This window comes from Apus apus, chromosome Z, assembly GCF_020740795.1.
Source record: "Apus apus isolate bApuApu2 chromosome Z, bApuApu2.pri.cur, whole genome shotgun sequence".
Taxonomy (NCBI): domain Eukaryota; kingdom Metazoa; phylum Chordata; class Aves; order Apodiformes; family Apodidae; genus Apus; species Apus apus.
Genome location: NC_067312.1, coordinates 34,237,468 through 34,255,496, shown reverse-complemented (window position 1 = coordinate 34,255,496; position 18,029 = coordinate 34,237,468). Strand labels below are relative to the sequence as shown.

The 18,029-nt window shown below is 37.7% G+C and overlaps 1 protein-coding gene across 4 annotated transcripts in view; it reads left to right on the top strand.

Moving 5' to 3' along the window:
* The window catches only part of TTC39B (tetratricopeptide repeat domain 39B), a 95,379-nt gene that overhangs the window by 62,653 nt on the left and 14,697 nt on the right, over positions 1–18,029 (top strand). For all 4 annotated transcript variants that reach the window (XM_051642916.1, XM_051642917.1, XM_051642915.1 and 1 more), the window contains 13 exons: positions 4,037–4,168; positions 6,147–6,223; positions 7,344–7,411; positions 8,613–8,677; positions 8,851–8,956; positions 10,340–10,405; positions 11,944–12,052; positions 12,912–12,979; positions 13,066–13,125; positions 13,434–13,595; positions 14,654–14,745; positions 15,039–15,159; positions 17,294–17,405. In XM_051642916.1, the coding sequence (XP_051498876.1) occupies positions 4,037–4,168; positions 6,147–6,223; positions 7,344–7,411; positions 8,613–8,677; positions 8,851–8,956; positions 10,340–10,405; positions 11,944–12,052; positions 12,912–12,979; positions 13,066–13,125; positions 13,434–13,595; positions 14,654–14,745; positions 15,039–15,159; positions 17,294–17,405 (1,238 nt within the window). The remainder of the gene's footprint in view (positions 1–4,036; positions 4,169–6,146; positions 6,224–7,343; positions 7,412–8,612; positions 8,678–8,850; positions 8,957–10,339; positions 10,406–11,943; positions 12,053–12,911; positions 12,980–13,065; positions 13,126–13,433; positions 13,596–14,653; positions 14,746–15,038; positions 15,160–17,293; positions 17,406–18,029) is intronic.

The following is an 18,029-nucleotide window of genomic DNA, read 5'->3' as shown; positions in this document are numbered from 1 at the left end:
TTTGAGATGGGCCACCTGCACTGGGGTACACTAAAACTATTTTGGATTGCGTTGCAAAATACTAAGTTATACATGCAAAGATTGTGCTTGTGTGTATTACTAAATACACACATACATATTTTACTCACATGTTTTTAATTTAATTTATGTATTTCATTTTGCATTGTTAAAACAGAAAAGTCTTGTTTCATACAACAGTGGGTTTATGTACAGTTAAGTATTTGTTTTAGTTGATATTTGCTATGAAATAAAGAACTGTTCTGAACTCTGGTTTTGGAGCTTTGAGCCCCTGGCAGCTTCTAGACTCTGATCTTACTTTATAGCATGTTCAGCTAATCTGCAGAGGGGGAACCTAGCCTAGCAAGGAACAAGCTGTCTTTAAAAAAAGAAAAGCCCCAATTGCTTTACTGAAAAAGTAACCTTTTAATGAAAGTTAAACTTAAGTCCTCAAATAACGTAAAAGTTTTAGGGAAAGAGTTATAATATATTAATATTATTCATACATTCCCCAGGGGGATCTTAGTAGGCTTGAGAGGTGGACCCATGCGAACCTGATGAAGTTCAACAAAGCCAAGTGCAAGGTCCTGCACCTGAGTCAGGACAATCCCAAGTTCAAACACGGGCTGGGTGGAGAATGGATAGAGAACAGCCCTGAAGAAATGGACTTAGGGGTACTGGTTGATGAGAAGCCTAACATGAACTGGCAATGTGCTTGCCAGAAAACCAACCATATCCTGGGCTACATCAAAAGAATCATGGCCAGCAGGTTGAGGGAGGTGATACTGACCCTCATGAGACCCTACCTGGAGTACTCTCTCCACTTTTGAGGCCCTCAACACAAGAAGGACATGGAGCTCTTGGAGTGGGTGTGGAGGAGAGCCTTGAAGATGATCAGAGGGCTGGAATAGCTGTTCTGTGAAGACAGGCTGAGAGAGTTGGGGTTATTCAGCCTGGAGAAGACAAGGCTTTAGGTGGGACCTCATAGTGGCCTTCCACTATCTGAACGGGGCCTACAGGAATGTTAGGGAGGGACTTTTTATAAGGTCTTGTAGTGAAGGAACAAGGGATAATGGCTTTTAACTGGAAGAGGGGAGATTTATGTTAAGACACTAGGAAGAAATTCTTTATAATGACTGTGGTGAGACATTGGCACAGGTTGCCCAGGGAAGTTCTGGATGTCCCATCTCTGGAAGTGTTCAAGGCCAGTTGATGGGGCTTTGAGCAATGTGGTCTAGTGGGAGATGTTCTTGTCCGTGCTCGTGGCAGGGAGGTTGGAACTAGGTGATCTTTAAGGCTCCTTCCAACCCGAACCATTCTATGATTCTGTGATATTTAAGAAACAAACACTTAGCCAAGGTCCTATCTTCCCTCATTCTGCTAAAGCTTCCTGCCTTTAAAAGTAGATTTGTTGGGTGACTGCTTGATTTAGGGGGAAGAGAAAAGGAGAGGATTCAGCAGGGGGCTATGACCATGGCGTGTTTGGTCAGTGTGGTAGGGATCTGGTAGCAGAGCTACCTGTGAGAAGCTGCTGGAATCTTCCCACTCCCAGCTCCAAATCCAGCCCTGCTTCTGGGGAAGACTGAGCCCATCAGTGACTGTGGATGCACCTCTGTGATTAATATATTCAAGAAGAGGAAAAGGAAACTGCAAAAAGACCTGCAGGGCAGAGAAGAAGGGGGTATAAGAGCAATACTGGAGCAAAGAAGGACCATGGTGGAGCAGGTGGGGACCTGCAGCCCATGAAGGACCATGGTGGGACGGATATGGATCTGCAGCTGTGGAGGACCCCCAGCCGTGGGAGGCAGCTGTTCCTGAAGCAGGTTGTGACTCTGTGGGCAGCCTGTGCTGGAGCAGTCTATTCCTGAGGGACTGCAAGTTGTGGGAGGGACTCATGTTAGAGAGGTTCATGAAGGACTCTCCCATGGGAGGGACCCACACTGGAGCAGGGGAAGACTGTGAGGAGTCCTCCCAGAAGGAGGAAGGATCAGGAGAAAACAAGGTATGACAAAATGACCAAAACCCCATTCCTCATGCCTCTGCACTGCTGGGGGAGAAGAGATAGAGAAATAGAGAGTGAAGTAATTTGGGCCCAGGAAGAACGGAGTGGCTGTGGTAAGGTTAAGATCTGTTTTTCTTTTCTTTTTGTCCTGCTCTGATTTGATCGGTGGTAAATTAGACTGATTTTTTCCCTAAGTCAAGTTTGTTTTGCCCATTACCATAATTGATGAGTTAACCCTACTTGTCCTTGTCTTGACCCAGAAGCTTTTAGTTGGATTTTCTCCTCCTTATCCCACAGTGGGGGGAGGAGTGAGCAAGTGGATGTGTGGTTCTTTGGTGCCAGCTGGGCCTAAACCACAACACATTGCTAGAAGACAAGAACATATGACTAACGAAGATTATGAGAGCTGAGTTTTGTAGAATCATAGAACCATTCAGGTTGGAAAAGACCCTTGGGATCACTGAGTCCAACCATCATCCCTACTCTACAAAGTTCTTCCAGATAACTGATCTCACAGATAACTGATAACAGATAACTGGTAACTGGTAACAGATAACGGATAACTGATAACAGATAACTCATAAACCCCAGACCTGCCTGTGCCCCTCTGGAGCAGCCTCAGGGGCCATTGCCAAGGGAGTACGGGCTGGCAGCAAAGCCCAGGGCTTGGAACAGGACTCCAGAATGTGGGCAGAAGCTGCTCCATCAATGCTGCCCTGCAATGCCTTATGTGCACCCCCCTCTGGACAACTAACTGCTCTGGGGAGCACAGCCAAGGCCCTGCATCCAGAGCCACTTCCATCTCGCCTTGGGACGTCCTCAGTGTTCTCCTACCTAAGTCTCTGCAGGTGCTCACGCAGACCTGTGTGTCATGTGCACAGTGGAAGAGCACATTAACAACATCCTGCATCCAGAGGTACTTCCACCACACCTTGGGACATCCTCAGTGATCTCCTACCTAAGTCACTGCAGATGCTCACCCAGACTTCTTTTTGTTTGCTTCAATTTGGCAAAAGGGAAACTTGAGTATTAGTCTAATAGTGATCTGGAGCTATTGAGGTGAGGCTGAAAAACTGAGATATCCTTTTCCATAGTGGCAGATGGTAAAATCAGAGGCAGTCACCACAAGTTGAGGCTTAGGAGGTTCAAACTGGACATTAGAAAAAACATCTTGCTAGTACAGTACCAGAGAGGCTGCCAGAGGAGTGTGCAGCCGTCATTTTCTTGAACCTCTTGAAACGTCGTTAGACAAAACCTGACTTCAGCTGATCGAGTGTTTCACAGAATCACAGAGTTGACAGAGTTGGAAGGGACCTCTAGAGATCATCTAGTCCAACTCCCCCACTAAAACAGGACCACCTAGAGCACATTATACAGGGCTGCATCCATGTGGGTTTTGAATGTCTCCAGAGAAGGGGACTCCACAATCTCCTGGGCAACCTGTTCCAATACTTTGTCATCCCCATAATAAAGACATTTTTTCTTGGCAATAGTGCTGCTGCAACTGGTGGGTTTGACTATATAGCCTCCTGTAGCCACTTTCCAACTTTTTTTTTTTTAAATTGTGTAATTATGTTGTGAAAGTCAGGCTGGTTCAATGCAGACTTCTGTGCAGGACTGAGCACTTACGTACTAGCTTTTCTGTGACACAAATGTAGACATCTGTATCTTCGAATCGAGTAGTAATGTTAGAAGGGTGTCCTTATGTTAAGAGAAAGCAGAGGAACAAATATTTATGTCAAGGCTTAATTAGCTACATTAATTAGATATACCAGCACACTATAAATGGGATACAATTAAGTGCAAATATTAGCTTAACCCAGTTGGCGTAGTTTCTGGAGCTTACCATGACAGTATCCTGTGGAGGCAGACAGGTGACACCCAGTGGAAGATGATACTTGCTGGGTTATTTTCTCTTGTCCATTTCTTTCCAGCTTTAGTCTTCTGTCTTTTCACAAATTAATGTGTCTCAGTATCTAATTTTATGTTATAATTTAAAGTTTGTTGTAATGCGCAAGTTTTATATGTTTGCCTTAGGTCTAAAGATAGTATGTACCATGCCCTTGGGTACAGCACTATTTTAGTTATGCAAGCTGCTATGACCTTTGAACAGCAGGATATACAAATGGGAATCTCTACAATGAAGGAAGCTTTGCAAACCTGCCAAAGGTAAGCCCAAGCAGTGTACATTTATGAGGTATATAATGCACTAAGTGTTTCTAAGATATCTTTGCTGTCTGTACACTTGCAAAGCAGGCTATTGTCAGTATGATAGTGTTCTAAATTTGGAAAGGTGGAGTAAGTCTCACTATCCAATTATTTCTAGTAAGGATATATTTCCTAGTATTGCAGAAGGAAAGATCTGTTTGGTCTGTGTTACATGGCTCATTGGCTATGTAGATCTACATGTAAGCTGACACTACATGGTTGAACTGCCTGAGCTATTCCAACCTGTGACTTCTTCCATTAGGATCAACAATTGAAAAGCTCCATATTTTGAATTTTCACTTTCATCATGAAGCTACTCTTCTTAAAAAGTTGTTTTGATGGACCAAATAGTGTAACAGGATTAAGTGTGTAGTGAGGTTTCTTCTAAAACCAAACAATTTTGTTATTGTTGTTACAGATGTTAGTGTTTAGTTACCTTAAAATTAAAGGGCTGTTGTTCCCATCAAGAATAATGTGAAACTTCTGGTCTCAGAAGGGACATGCCCTGGCACTGCACCAGTCCTTCCTGCTGCCTCGCTGGTCCTCTCCACTGCCTGGTGCTGCACTGCTGGTCCTCCTTGCAGCAGGGCAGCTGCCTGGCTTCCCAAGAAAAATTCACCTCTAGTTTTCCCCACCTGTTTTCCATTCTTCATGACTGTTAGCTGGCCAATCTTATGCTGGCCAAAATTTTAATTTTTGTATTTCAAAATGGCAAGGCTTGTGAAAGATAAAGTGCTTAACAAGCCTCTGGGAAAACCAGAAAGGCATGCCATATTCTACTGTACTGTTTTTTTCATCGTATTGTTTGGGCCATAATTTATCTCCAAAGAAATTTCCTCCAAATTTTAATAGTTCAGACATACAAGATCACCTCCTTAGCAATGACAAAAGGAAATAGGAGAAAATCGTCAGATACTGCTTGAAGAAAATAAAGGGTCAGCAGTTGGTGCCCCTTTTTCAGGCATGCACTTGATTTACAGTTCTGAACTATGTTGTTTAGTGTTTCTGAAAATTAGGTGCCTCTTTGTACTTCAGATAGTTTCAAGAATGACATCCTCTAACTGGAGGGCCTCACATCTCTGCGCAACACAGACTTTTATGCTTTGGTCTAATCTGTCACAAAACTCATAAATCTGCAAGATAAAGGCAGTCAAACACTGAAAAGTGAAGAATTGCCAGAACTGTATGCACCTTAATTTACCTTTTTTCTTACTCATTGTGTTAACCTGTCATGTCACAATCTTGTCATCAGGATCCTAAACTTTTCAATGTGCAGAATTGTGTATACAAACAATAAGCTAATGCTCAGTATTTATAATTATTGACTTCCTGGCTTACAAAATATATTAATTATATTAATATAGAATTGTTTCTTTAGCTTCTTTATAGAGCTGAGTTTCTTGTAACAAATTAATTTTTTGAAATGTCATAATAAAATAAACTACAATTTATAAGATGGATAGTTCAGATGTGTTGAAAGTAAAATGTCTGTCTGTTCTTGCATCATACCTGGCTTAAAACATCATAGAATACTGAAGTATTAGAGCTCCTCTTGATTTTTCATTTTAATTTTGAGTGCAAGTTTAAGAAATGAAAAAAAAAATAAAATTTTGGTGCCCAGTTCAGATGGCTTGCCCAGCAACATCAGAGAGACCTCTGGAGCTGATGAGTGGAAGTGGGGTGGAAGCTATTTTACGCTTGAAGTAGATTAATTGCATATTTAGAAAGTTTGGATAGGCTTCAGAGCATAGATGCATACCAGTGGCCATGATTAGAGTACTCAAAGAATTGCAACTACTGGCAAATCATCACTTGACTAAGATTACCTACAAATTGTGGTTGGAAATGGTTAAGAATTTTAAATAATTAACTTCAAGTTTGTTTTGAAAAGTCACTCAAACTGTGTGGGTTTATTTTCTTCCATGTACAACTGATACAGATTCAGAAAAAGAAGCACAGTGGTGGAATCCTTGTCCAATCTAGTTTCTAAACAGTCAGTGGATCAGTTGAGTGAAGGTAAGTGGTTTATAATACAATTAAAATAGCAAAGTGAAAATAAGCTCAAAAACTTCCCACCAGTGTGTACTAATATGCCTAACCACCAATAGGGTGTTTTTTAAAAATTTGTATGCTAAGCTTCTCAAAATGGGGGATTTAGCCAATTTATTTATTTTTTTGCTTGGAACATACATGAACTAAGAGAACATCTTCCAAAACAGGCAATATGTTATAGGACTGAAGAGAGTTGTTTTTTGTTTGTTGTTTTTTTTTAAAACTTAAGACATCTTCCAGAAGTTTTAAGAATCATTGATGCTGTGAAATAAGTCCTTATCATTAATTGCATTGGAATCTGAATATATTAACAAGTTTTGTGCTTGTCTGTTTTACCTTAAGGTGTTTTGGGAAATGATATCAGTGCATTGTTCATGGCTCTGAAAATGCTGATCTCCTATTTCTGATTTGGGCAGAATCAAGTATGCATTTTTTTCTAACCTGACACAAAACAATCTTTGATACTGGACACATCAAACTCACCATGTGTGCACCCGACGTACAGCAGCCATGTGCATGTGCCTGGTCATGCATCATGGGTGCAGAGTAACTCGTGTCATGTATGTTAAGTCAAATGTACTTCTGTGCTGCATGGGGACAGAAAGTTTGCCCAGGGTTTTTAGTTTGTTGAGCATGACTTGGTTAAAACCTGTTCGTAATGTCTTACTGGACTGAGGAAAAACCTGAGACCACAGTGAGTGTTACCATTCATCTATAAAAGTTTTTTCTAAGACATGGAAGGCAGTTTGGGAGAACTAGTTGCTGTACTAGGACCATTGGAAAGTACAAGAGATATCCACCAGAATGGCAAGTAGCTTTTGCCCTAGGCTGAAGTCGGCTCTGACAAGATCAAAGTTTTGTCAAAGGGGAAGTGTAATAGAAGACAATTTTTAGCTAGCTTCCCAATTACTACTTCTATTGGGATTTGTGTTTTACAGCGATTATTCAGCAGTTATCAAAATAGCAACAGGAGAATCTTCCTTTTTTTCTTTTCTTGGCAGCATTTTATTTGTTCCATTTAGTCCACAAAGAGAATATGGACCATAGCTTTGCTGACAGTAAATAACTTTTCTTTCTTCTGTAGAAGAAATGCATGCTGAAATCTGCTATGCTGAATGCTTGCTGCAGAAAGCTGCTCTCACCTTTGTACAGGTAAAGTAAACTGTTTATTTTGTATCTCTGTGTAGCACTTTAATGGTTAGTAATTGTAAAACGTTGTTCCCACAATAGATACAGTATTGAAAATGCAAGCTTTTTCTAGTTAATGGCCAATATTTCATGACAATGACTGAAACTGTGGAGAATGCTGTGCTACCCAGCAAAATCCTCTTTGCTTATCTGAATAACTAAAGACATTATCGATACCTAGGAAACTAAAATCTAAGGCGTATTGAAGTCTTACACAGATGGTATGTTTAACTGGCTTGCGTTGTATCTGACAATGTCCAGCATTTGCTTAAAAAGGTGTTCAAGTGTGAGGAATGTTTTGTTTGAAAGTACAGATTTTTTAATTTTTTTTTGCCTGAAGAGGATAGAATTTTTCCCAACTTACAAAACTTCAACTAATGTGCGCTCATTTTGAGTTCAGTATCACTCCCCATGCACTCTGACACTGCGTCAGGAACCAGGTAGTTATGAATGATTACAAAATGAGCATGCCATAGCATTGCTGAGATAATAATTCAGCTCATAGAAAGATCTAATGTTTAATACTATCTAGTGCTTCTTGTTTAGCTTGTGGCTCAGGGACTTTATGCCACAGTGTTTGCAAATTCAATTTTAAATTTGATTCCGGAAAACAGGAGTTGCTAGTCATACTTTTTTTCTAAGGTTGTGAATGTTTTACAACTGTTTAATGAATGTATTTTAGATAATCCCTTCAGATATAAATTGTGCGGAAGAAGCAAGGCACAAAGAAAGATATTAATGTGTGATGGACCTGAGAAGTTACTGTTTCATTTGTCTTCTGCCAGATCCTGGGCTCACTTCTGTGTGTCAGAATCAGAATTTCAGAACTTTCTAAACAGTTCCTACAGCACCATCTGCTGGAGAGCTTTTTTGTTTCATTTATATGCATTGCAAATTCTATTAAAATCCTGTTAAAAACTGACTTTTTTTAACTTCCCTTGTAAGTTTTAAAATTTATAACATGCACCAGAGAAATGGTTCCCTGACAACTTACAGCCAGTGTTATCTTCAGTCTTAGAGATTAGTCTAATAACTAAAAAAAAAATAATTTAGTATTTCCAGTTACCATTAAGTTATAAATAAATCTAAATGTAGCTGGAAGACGTTTATGTGTGCATTACATATAACGGCTGAATGGACATTTTGTGCAATTTTTGTCTTTCAGGATGAAAATATGATCAACTTCATCAAAGGTGGCCTCAAAATTAGAACGAGTTACCAAATATACAAGTAAGCTGTTACGAGAGCACTTAGAGTTAATGTTGATATAAACAGGTGCAGTTGCTTTAATTCCTCAAAAAAAAAAAAAAAAAGAAATGTTTTTATAGCAATCAACGTTTATACTTCATATAATTTCTAAGTAATATTTCCTCTTCCCTTGTTTTTTTTTCATGCATGAAAAGAGAATGTCATCAGGTGCTACAGATGACTCAGGGAAACAGAAGCAAAAATGAAACTTACTACCAGTTTGAAGGAGGAGTAAAACTTGGAATCGGCGCATTCAATTTGGTATGACTTTTTCAGACTATAGAAGGGACATTGCCATGATTCTGTAGGATTCTTTTTTGAAGATACAGTACTGTAATCTTGTTTTAAAAATTGCACATTTATAAAATGATTATACAATCTTCGAAGGTTTTATGCAACATGAAAACAGCACTGGCTTTTTGCATGCATGCCTTCTAGGATTTTTCTACAAATTTATTCTGAACTGTATTTAATTCTTGGGCTTATGTATGTATATATTAAGAGGAAAAGCAGCTACATCCAATTGTGTGAATTTTTGAGATGCTTATGGTGTTGGTTACATGATACTTGGAGCTGACTGCTTTTTTTCTGACACGCCGATGGATATGATTCTGTTGCTTCAGTGGCATACTGTAGTTTTGCATAGATAATTACAAATTCAGAAGAATGAGCAGTAGTTTACTGGGTTTGGGCAGGACAAAACTGGGTACATTTTCTAGCATTTTTCTTTAAAATTTACTACAATTACCTTTTCAAGTCTTTCTTGGCAACAGTGAAAGCTTATTTCTGCTGTTATGTTAATTTGTGTCATTCCAAACTGGAGCTGACTAGTTCTGAGTATAGTTAGAAGACCTCAGGTCTGTCTGCACCTGTCAGCCTTCCGAACCCAAGCAACCAGTAGATGTATGTGTTCATAAGTGCTCTCACCTTTCCTTTTCTTCCTGAAGTCGGCCCAGTAAAAAACTTAACAGAAAAAAAATCTCTGCTGGGCAAAATGTATTAGGGTGAATGGAGCTTTCAAACAGTGAATCTTGAAATAGACCTTCTTGTAATGTTTGTTGAAAATATGGTTGTTATCTTTGTGAGTTTTCTGTTTTATAGGAATTGGAGAATGCAGTTAGAAGGGGAACAAAAAGTACATGTAATAGAGAGGTAAAAGGTGATAACAGTAGCTGTAGCTAATTTCTAAAACAGATATGCTTGCTGGTCTGTTAATTCACTGCTTCCACAGTAGAAACACATAAAACTTTTGTGATAACATTGTGTCATTTGATAGGGTATAAGGGAAGATGACAATTATAGATTGCAAGTATTACCAGAATAAATAATACTTTCATTCTAAATTACCCAAAATTTTCAAACTATTTTGATCAGCTGAAGACAGAAAAATCTGTCATTATCTGAAGAAGCACGTCTGGCCTCTGTCTTGCTGTTTCCATGCTGAATAATCATCAAAAGTCTTGAGCTTCCCTGAAGCTGCAAACGGATTCTGCATGTCTGTTTTAGAGTTCTTTAGTGTTTTACTTTTTCACTCATATAATGGCACTTAACATAGTAGCTGGCTTAAATTTATGGTGGTTATACTCTTAAAAAAGATGTATATGTAAGGTTTTATAAATCTATTTTTTTAAAAATGTATTTCAGATGCTGTCACTTTTACCGGGAAGAATCCTCCGACTTTTAGAATTTATTGGATTTTCTGGCAATAGGGTATTGGTTCTAATACTTGTTTTTTCCAATTAGTCTCTTGTCAGATAAAGACTGAGTGGATTTAACATTATATATTTAATATTAAAATTATAGTGAACTGTATTTGTCAGTATTTTAGTGTTGTTAAAAAGATGAGAAAGGGGATAGATGATGCAGGCATAACAGCACCTGTGGTGATATTTTGGTCTTGAGCAATCATGGAATATTACTAGTCTGTTTCAGAAAGGGTTTTCAAATGATAGTTTTCTTTCCTTTTGCTGATGCATGAGGAGGGGATATAAGCTTTCCTTTCAAGCCTATGCTGTCAGAAATTAGTGTTTCTCATACCAGTAACTGAGTGCAGAGTCACAGTTCTACGTTTTTCCACCCACAGTCCTAGCCCATTTCTTTGGGGACGGAATTTCTGAATATCACGTGTCATTGTGGAATGTCAGTATGTCTTTTCTCATGGATGAGTAAAGTATTTGTAATCATAGCCTAGTTTTTGTAAACCTAGCCTGGTTGTGTAAGTATCTTGCAGCCCTTTGAAACTCCTTTTGCCACCCCGAAGAGGTAAACCCAAACAAACCAAACAAAGCAACCGACAGAATGATACATAACTAAACTTCAAGTTATTGATGAGACAGAATCACCATATGATCTTACTGCTGTTAGTTTGTCTACAAATATGGTTCTCCTTATGTAAAATCAGGCTTCAGCAGAGACCTGTTAATTCTGTTTCTTCTTTTGAAAGACCTGGTTCATGCTGAATGAAACTCTTCCATAAAACACATTTTTGTCCTGACTGAAAAGGCAGTAAAAGCTGAAAGGAAAAGAGGAAATTATTTTGGAGTATCACCGTATTTTTTTGCATGGTGCTTGATTTCTCCTGTAACTCATTGAGTTGCTATACAATAAAACTCCTGCTAAGTTAATATTTGTTTTGAGGCAAAGCTGTTAAAACCTCATATGTTTCTGAAAGGCCAGGGCTCTTGAGCGGAGAAGCTCTGAGCATGTCTCAGTAATCCCCCAAGCAGTCATGTAATGGACATAAGCTGAATGGGAAGAAGTTTCATGTGTTAAGAGCTGAGTAAGTCTTCATGAATCTGAATTCTTTTTATCAGAGCACAAAAATTCCACTGTAGCTTCTGGAAACACTGTCAATAAGTTGATGTGTCAGCAGAGCTGATATTTTGATCAGAACCTCAAAACAGGTTCTCACCAAACATAGATTTAAAGACTTCATTTTGAAAGGCTCATAGCCAGAAAATAGTGAGGAAAGGATGTAGAATTGTGTGTCTGCATGGTCTGTATGATGTTCCCTTTTCACAAAAGCACGGAAAGGCATGGGTAGTATTATTCACTGTTATCTTAATCTTCTACTTGCCTGAGTGCTATCAGCTGTGGCAGAACTGTTTTGGTAGAGGTTGTGTTGGATCGGAGATAAAAAAGTGCTGAATTATTATATACTTATATCTAGATTTGGGGGAGCCAGAAACTACTGGTAGTAACTCTGTATACTGATAGTTAACTCTGCATGTGTTTGTGATGTTTCTTAGGAGTTGGGCCTCTGCCAACTACAGGAAGGTGCATCTGGCAGCAGCTTGAGGGCCATTCTGTGTACTTTCACCCTGTTGGTTTATCATACCTACGTCTCCTTAATCCTTGGTGAGAGCCACAGTTTAGCTGTTCAGTTATGCTACATGTTACGATACTATGATTTTTTTTTTTACTTGAATTTTGAAACTAGGCAATTAGCTTTGTAACAGATTGCTATATATTTAATTATGATCTGAAACAAATATCTCTGACTGACAGGTCTGCAGAAGCAGTGAGGGCAGATACCATTATACCAAGGTCTTTGTCCATTTGCAGCACTGTCTCAATGTGCAACAACAAAGTACCACAAAACACTTCTATGTTCAGACAAGTCCTTATCCATAAATTAGCATAAGAGACTGTGAAAACTAGCTTGAGATAGAAGTCTGCACTCCTGAACAACTTCAAATATATAGACAACTTTTTTTGCCACATGAGGGTCAAAGTCACCATTAATTCTGAATACATCTTATACATAAAATTTCATGTGCTTTATTTTGGAAGTATTTTAGTCAGTGTACCTCAAGCTTACCAGGAAATTAAGGAGAACTTAATTTCTTTCAGTATCACCTGTACTTCATTGCTGAGTTCAAAATTAGGAACGGAGGCAGTTGTGGAATGTTTTCCTAAATAGCTGAAGCAATTAAAGAGATTTAAAAATACAACTAGGATCTCTAATGGAACAGTTTCAATAATATTCTATTATATTTCTAGTTACAGACATTTACTACCTTAAAAGCACTTAGTACCTTCAGGACAATAATTCATTTTAATAGAAACATAATAGGATTAAATAATTCTTCTTTTGCATAAAAACAGTCATACATTGATCTATTCAAACCATAATATGATATGGAAACAAAAATCTTGATCTATGAAACTCATAGTTTTTTAAAGTACATTCAGATTGGTTTGTTATGTTTTCTAGGTACAGGGGAAGCCAACCTTCAGGAAGCGGACACTCTCCTTGAACCCTACCTCCAGAAGTTTCCAAATGTGTGTATTCTTAATTAATTTGAAACAGCAATGTACTTCCCTGAGCTTAAAATAGTAACTGGGTTTCTCTCTTATCTCCTTTCAAGGGTTCCATTATTCTGTTTTATGCTGCTAGAATAGATATACTGAAAGGAAATTTTGAAAAGGTAAATATTTTTTTTTTCTTTTTAAGCTGTTTATTTGTTTAGGGTTCAACTTGGGGGAAAAATACCTATTTAATCTAAATAATTTATTTCAGTTGGACTGATAATGATGCTTTTATCCCTGTTCCTGTTCAGTGTCAATATTGATTCTCTCTCTGTAAGTGAGACTAAAAGAGACGTTTATCTCATTTTACTAGTGAGGTATTCTCTACTTGGGTGCTGGGAAATAATTTATTCTGTCATTAGACGTGGCTCTCATGTGAAGCTGTAATTGAACCAGTTTTCATCATTCTTACTTAACTACATCATAGGCGCAGCTAAGGTTCCAGGAATGCATTGCAGCCCAGCAGGAATGGAAGCAGATTCATCATCTCTGTTACTGGGAACTGATGTGGTGCTGCACCTTCCAGCAGAACTGGCTTCAGGCATATCGGTATGCAGACCTGCTCAGCAAAGAGAGCAGGTGGTCTAAGGTAAATGGGCAGGTGGACATTGTTACGATATAACAGTAGCCTCTCCACAGCTGAAATTGCATTTCGATTCACACAATAAGTGTACCTTTTGCTTTCCTCTGAAACCTGTAAGCAAAGGACAATGGCACCAAAATGTTAGGTTTAAATGGGTGGTTAAGGAGGAATTTCTATTTCACATTCTGAAGCACCACAGCCATAATTAACGCTTCATCCTCTCTGAAAACAGACATTTACCGGAGTTGTGAGAAAGAAGAGAGAGAGGAAAACCATTAACTTGCATCTCAAGTGAAGTTCTAACACTCACTCACTCACTAATAAAACCTGGCTGAAGAAACTGTGTTTGTTAGTTAATTATAAAGAGGTGAGACCCATGCTTACTCAGCAGATGCTTTGTGAAATGAGAAGGCTGCTGGAGGCAGGGTATCATTAGAAAAGCTGGGGTACCTACCTTTTCCTTGTAAAAATGTCTCTCAAAGTGTGAACCAGCACAATGTGCAAAACATTTTGTATACATAATTAACTGTTTTATTTTGCTTAGTGGAAAAGGGGATATATCCAGTTCTTGACAAAAAAGAATAGTATTCAATGTGAAGGACAAATGTCTTGAATAGAATTAGGGGTGTTTCTTTTTTTCTGTGCACAGTTCAGTTATTGAAGTTTTCTTGAATCAATACTCAGATATTTTCTTCTGGTTTTTTTCAAGCATGTCTCTACACAGAACACATAATAAAATAAAATATAATAATTAATGGACTAATATAGTTGTCGCTTAACCTAATCTCTTTGTCATTGATTTGCATAATAAATTGTCATTTTCTTTGCAAGAGACATCTTTAGCATTCTAACTTATTTAGAATACTAATAAGTATGTTGAAAATAAAATTATAGCATAAATTCTGTGCCAAGGGAAGTGCTAAACTTCTATAGTTCCACCTGCCTGACAATTACAGGAACCATGTCACTGCAGCAAGTTGGTTGAGAGGTTTGAGTCCTTGGTGTATTGACTGAATACAGCTAATTAAATGTGGTAATATGTTGCTGTTTCTTTTTTGAAATAGGCAATATATGTATTTCAGAAGGCAGCAATTCTATGTATGCTTCCAGAGGATGATTTGAAAAGGACCGGTGAGGACATTGTATCTTTATTCAGGTAAACATTTAAAACAACTAGGTGTGCAATCTTTTTCCCCCATTTGAGTTTTTTACTTGAATACCTTTTACTTGTGTATATAACCACGAACTTCTCAGTTCTTCATTTCTAACATCAGAGTATTTAAAATGCTGCTGTTCTCAGCAAACACACCTTCTGCAACTGTGGTCCGAGTGACGTGAAACAATTCAAGATGTTATACTTCAGAGCAGAATAGCAAAGCTTATTAAGTAAATAAGATGAAATAAAAATTACATGAAGCAAGCTCATTTTCTTATTTTCCCTCCTTGTAGACAAGTGGATGGTCTGAAACAGAGAATCGCAGGAAAATCTATCCCAACTGAGAAGTTTGCAGTAAGGAAAGCCCGACGCTATGCAAGTTCTCAACCAGTGAAGCTGATATTGCCTGCTTTGGTATTTATGTTTGCTTTCTTTTCATCCTTTTCAAATAGAAAAGAAATAAGTATAGTTCATTATACATGGAAAGAATAATATTATCAGGCAGTATGTGTCTGCATTATTTTATTTTATTTTTTAAAGAATTACTGTCTGCATTAGGGGCTGGGTCATACTACCAACCAACAGCAGTCCCAAACCATAGCCAGGTAGTTCATGTGAAAGGTCAGACAGAGAGAATGATTGCTGTTGCCACAGTAGGCTGAAGTCACCTTTCAGCTAGAAACCTGCATGGTTTTCTGTTATATGTGTTCATATTCTTCAGTTTGGCGAAGTTTCAGCCCTTTTCCCGCAGACTCATTAGGATGTTAAGGAGTACTTCAGCACTTTCTGTTTTGGTGGAAATGAAGAGTAGTGGGTTGTGAGGCTTTGTGTTTTTTTTTCTTTCTTAAGTTGAGTCTGAGTTAAATATGCTGAAGTTAATGATACTTCACTAATGCTATTTTAATTTCCAATGCTTTTAACTTTAGAGGCATTGGAAATGCACGATCCGTTTATGTGTGCACAGCAATGATACTTTGCATATGTGTGTGCTAGAATTTTTGTATATAGATAATTTAGCAACAACTGAAGATGAAAAGCATCATTTGAGAGGGAATTTATTATGTTAAAGCTCATTGATACCGAATGAGGAATCCAAAGAAAATTAATCCATAATTTTTAAACATGTATTGTATACTGAATTACATATAAAGACCTAAGCAATAAAGTTGTTTTGTGCTTTTACAGCACAGAGCTATTCAGTTGCGACTGTATATCTTTAGTCTTGCTGTCAAATCTGGTTTCTTTTAATTTAGGAATTTTTCCATCATGGGTTATGCAAAGCCAAACAGAGTATGGTGTTACTGCAGCCACTGTAAATTAGACAAGACCACATCATTCAAACAAATCTAGCTTTGTGATATTGATAGAATTTGATAGAATAAATTTTATTCTCCCTCTGAAAATGAGTGTAGTTATAGCACAAATATAAGTGGAAATATTTTAACAATATATTACATCAGCTTCAGAATGACATCAGGGTTCATATTTCATATACACACATAGAAGTGTAACTACAATTCAAATACAGTTGAACAAATGTAACTCTTGTGTTTGAGGTGATAGAATAAAGATCTGAGCAAAGTTTTGTATTGATTAGCATTAAGTCTGTATATGTATTTCCTTAGTGTGCTACAATGTGATGATATATAATGCACGAAACAAGCGTGTTACTTACTATTGTGCTGAAAAGTGTGGAAAGTTTTGTGCCAGGATTTGCTCTGATTATTGTAAAAAATAAGATTTTGTACAATTTATATTGGAAGCATGTGTTGGGTGTATGTACCAGAACCACATTTTTATCCAGAAAATGTCATCAGTTTCCAGTGTTGCTCCATGTGGAATGTAGCAGCCTACAGATTATAGCAACTGTATATAAACACATGCACAAATGTGTGTTTGAGTGCATGCATGTATATGTATGCTGTATACACATGCACACACCAACAAGTACATAAATCTGTCCAATCCTGCAGGAGGTACCTACTTTCAGCTGCTTCTTTAGTTCATATGGCAGAGGTCAAAGGTTGAAGCTAAAGTAAAGTTTGCTGATGTGTTACATAGATTATGGTAATAAACTATCACGTGATAAAATCTGTTCATTTATGTTTTTAAAGATCTATGAAAATACATGATAGAGTCCATTGAAAAGGTATAAAAACATTAAAAAGTGAGAAACCCAGGTTAACTTTGCCCACACACATTCAGTCTCATTTTGCCTTCCCTATGCATACGTACTCCTATAAAACTTTAATTAAATTATTATTAAGGCAAACATCATTGACTTTGTAAACTGGCATGTAACTGAAAGAATGTCCCATACTCATTGTGGGTGGTTATTTGAAGTTGTACAGATAATTTTATCCGTGGGCTTATCAACAGCGAGTGTTTTGGTTTTGAAACATTTCATATTGTTTAAAACAAGTTTTTGTAGGCAGTATTTTTATGTACTCAAAATGTTCCGTAACAGCTGTCCACAGGATGCTCTTTAGTTAAATGTTTATGCAATTCCATTAGTTTATCTTGTGTGGGTTTTTGGTGTTTTTTTTAGGAAATGATGTATGTCTGGAATGGCTTTGCAATTGTGGGCAAAAGAGCAGACCTTACTGAAAACTTGCTGGTAACAATTGAAAAAGAAGAAACTGCTCTACAAAATGAAACTGGTAAGTTAAGATGGAATTAATAAGCTCGTAAGAAATGCCGACATTTTTCTTGGCTTCTGTCTATTAATGCTCTGTGAGGTAGATATTGACTCAGGTAATGCTCTTTTAATCTGGGTGTAGAAATTTTGGAGTCTCATGAAAGTTGTTGGTGGTTCTTCAGTATGTTCCTTGTCCGACGTGATTGATGCTGCAGAAAAATACAGAAAACTCAGTGGTGTGAGTTTTTTAGTTACAGAACTTAACTGAATCTTAGAAAGACTATGAGTCCAGTCTGTGAGAGCTTTCTTGAAGCATAATCAGCTAATTTCTTAAATGTCTGCAAAATACTTTTTCCAAACCAATTTTCGCCACACTTCAGCTTTACTACAGAGGACACATACTGAGCAGAATATGAAAGAAGAAATATAGAAGAAATAATGAACTTTGCATCTGTCTGATCTCTTACTTTCAGACAAAATAAAACGTGTTTGCTAGTACTAAAATCAAACACTTTAAAGGAGTCTAGACTAATGTTTGGAGAATCAAACAATAACTTATTTTTAAAGTAACTTAAGTTTCACTATTACTACAGGTTTACTGCAGAAATACCTGGCTTTATCAGGTGGCTGCTGTCATCTGTCATGT